Source organism: Trichoplax adhaerens, genomic scaffold (assembly GCF_000150275.1).
Source record: "Trichoplax adhaerens TRIADscaffold_4 genomic scaffold, whole genome shotgun sequence".
NCBI lineage: Eukaryota > Metazoa > Placozoa > Uniplacotomia > Trichoplacea > Trichoplacidae > Trichoplax > Trichoplax adhaerens.
The window spans coordinates 491562-493764 of NW_002060946.1; the positions used below are offsets into that span (position 1 = coordinate 491562).

General features: G+C 32.6%; 1 protein-coding gene across 1 annotated transcript in view; it reads right to left on the reverse strand.

The window, feature by feature from the left end:
* Window positions 1-877: 877 nt before the first annotated feature.
* Window positions 878-2203, reverse strand: part of TRIADDRAFT_55155 (uncharacterized protein) — a gene marked incomplete at both ends in the record, with an annotated part of 1459 nt that continues 133 nt past the window's right edge. Inside the window, one exon of the mRNA XM_002111739.1 lies at window positions 878-2097. Coding sequence (XP_002111775.1) covers window positions 878-2097 — 1220 coding nt within the window. The remainder of the gene's footprint in view (window positions 2098-2203) is intronic.

The following is a 2203-nucleotide window of genomic DNA, read 5'->3' on the forward strand; positions in this document are numbered from 1 at the left end:
TTGAGTTTTTCTCAACAGATGATAGTTAATACTTTAGCTATGAAATCATTCAGATTATTCTGTACTACAAGTCTTGTTTTATCAAATGATGGACTCGCATTAGATATTAAAAAGAATACCGTGTTCATTTATTAATATATTTTAGTGCTTAGCAACAGGTGTACAAAAATTAATAAATTTAATTAACTACAGATAAATCTAAATCAGTCATAATCTAGCTCATTACAATGCGATCGAGATTAGATCATAGACATCTCTTACTTCATAAAATATAGTAAAATTTTTTAGAGAACAGTTACATGATGATGGATTGAAAATAATACCATACAAAAATCAATGCCTACCCTTTCTTTCGAATAGGTAGCTGTTACTTCTCAGTCCAACACTACGAAGATAAATATTATTAAAGGGATGTTATTAAGATTCATAAGCGTTCCTAGATACCCCAGAAAATGAGTACGAATATATCGTATTTCGCTGTTGACTTCTCTATATGAAACAGAAATCGAACTCCGAAAAACGATAGATCGCAAAGATGACCGAATGTCACATCTTGTTAATAAGAGGTAGCTCAGTTTACTTATAATACTATTTACGCTACTTGCGTAGTAATCATATTATTCATATCCATGATAGAAAAGGATGATTACAAAATAACTGAAAATTTTTTTATTTCCAGTAATTTTTCGTTGTTAAAAAAGTACATTACATGTTAACGGTATTGTGATACATAATAAATTACATTTCACTAAATGTTACAATTCTTCTTAAATAAATAAGAAATAGCATTTAATTGTATCTATTGCTCCTTTAAATTTTAGATGTTGTAAGCGCCTAAATATTTAGCAGGTATGAAAAGTGATGATTATATGAGTAATCACACTCTTCGTACGACTTTTAATATTACTGGATTTTCTGGTATAGCTGTAAAAATGACAATTGTCGGTAAAGGATTTTCAGTTTGATTAGCTACTTCGAACTTGACTTGTTGTAGTAATCGTACTAAAATTAGTTTTAAATTCATCATTCCAAGTCTATTGCCTATGCATTTACGAGGGCCATCACTAAATGGTAAAAAGTGACATGGATGACGTTTAGATTTCTGATCGGCTGAAAATCGCTGAGGATCGAATTTATCAGGATTTTCCCATATATCAGGATCTTCATGGATAGCTTTTACTGCAATTGCAATACCGACACCTTTTGGAAATTGTACGCCGTTAATAACACAATCGCTTTTAGCTTCACGTAAGTTAATGTATCCAGCTGAGAAGTAACGAAATGCTTCGTTAATCGTCATTTCTAAGTAGTCTAACTTTTGAATATCGTTATAGTTTAAATTATCTTCATCAGGACAATATTGATCAATCTCTTCAATGACTTTATCTTGTACATCAGGATTAGTAGCTAAAGCAAATGCTATGAAGGTTAAGCTAGAAGCTGTAGTATCATATCCTCCGATTAAAAAAGTAAGACAATGTTGTACAATATCGAAATCGCTTATTTTCTCTTTATGTTCTGCTTCGATTACTAACTTTAGCATATCAGTTCTAGTAGATAAACCTTGATCTAATTCTCTACGACGAGTTGTGACAATTTTCCTTAACATAGTGGCTAATTTTACGATGGCTTTGACCTGTTTATAGTTAAAAAGAACGCGAAGTGGTCTGGAAGCCTTTGGTAATGCAATAAATAACGCTGCAATTGGCTTTTTAAGCCCACCCATGAAGTTATTGATGTGAGTTTGTAATTCGATTTTCTTTTCTTCGTTAGGTTTAACACCAAATAGCGATGATAATGACATATCCATGGCGGTACTATAAAATAGTTCCCTCACGTTTACAGTATCATCGTCGTTATCGATTTTGTGTAAAACTTTCTCTAACAAATTGTTACTAGCTTCATTAGCGAAGTGAGACATGGCTTTTAACTTATTCGGAGAGAAAAGCGGAGTTAGACTTTCACGAGCATGCTTCCAAGTCACGTCGCGAGCATCAATTAAGCCTACGGGCCTATTCGAAGTTGGTACTAAATCGATTCTGTTAATAAAATTTTCGGATTGTTTAACTAGAATTTCATAAGCAATATCAGGATCGGCTACGTGGATTATCGGTTTTCGACCGTAGTATAATCCAAAAATCTTTCCATACTTTTTAACATGGTCAGTTAAACATAGATGCCTGCGAACATAAACGGTATCCCA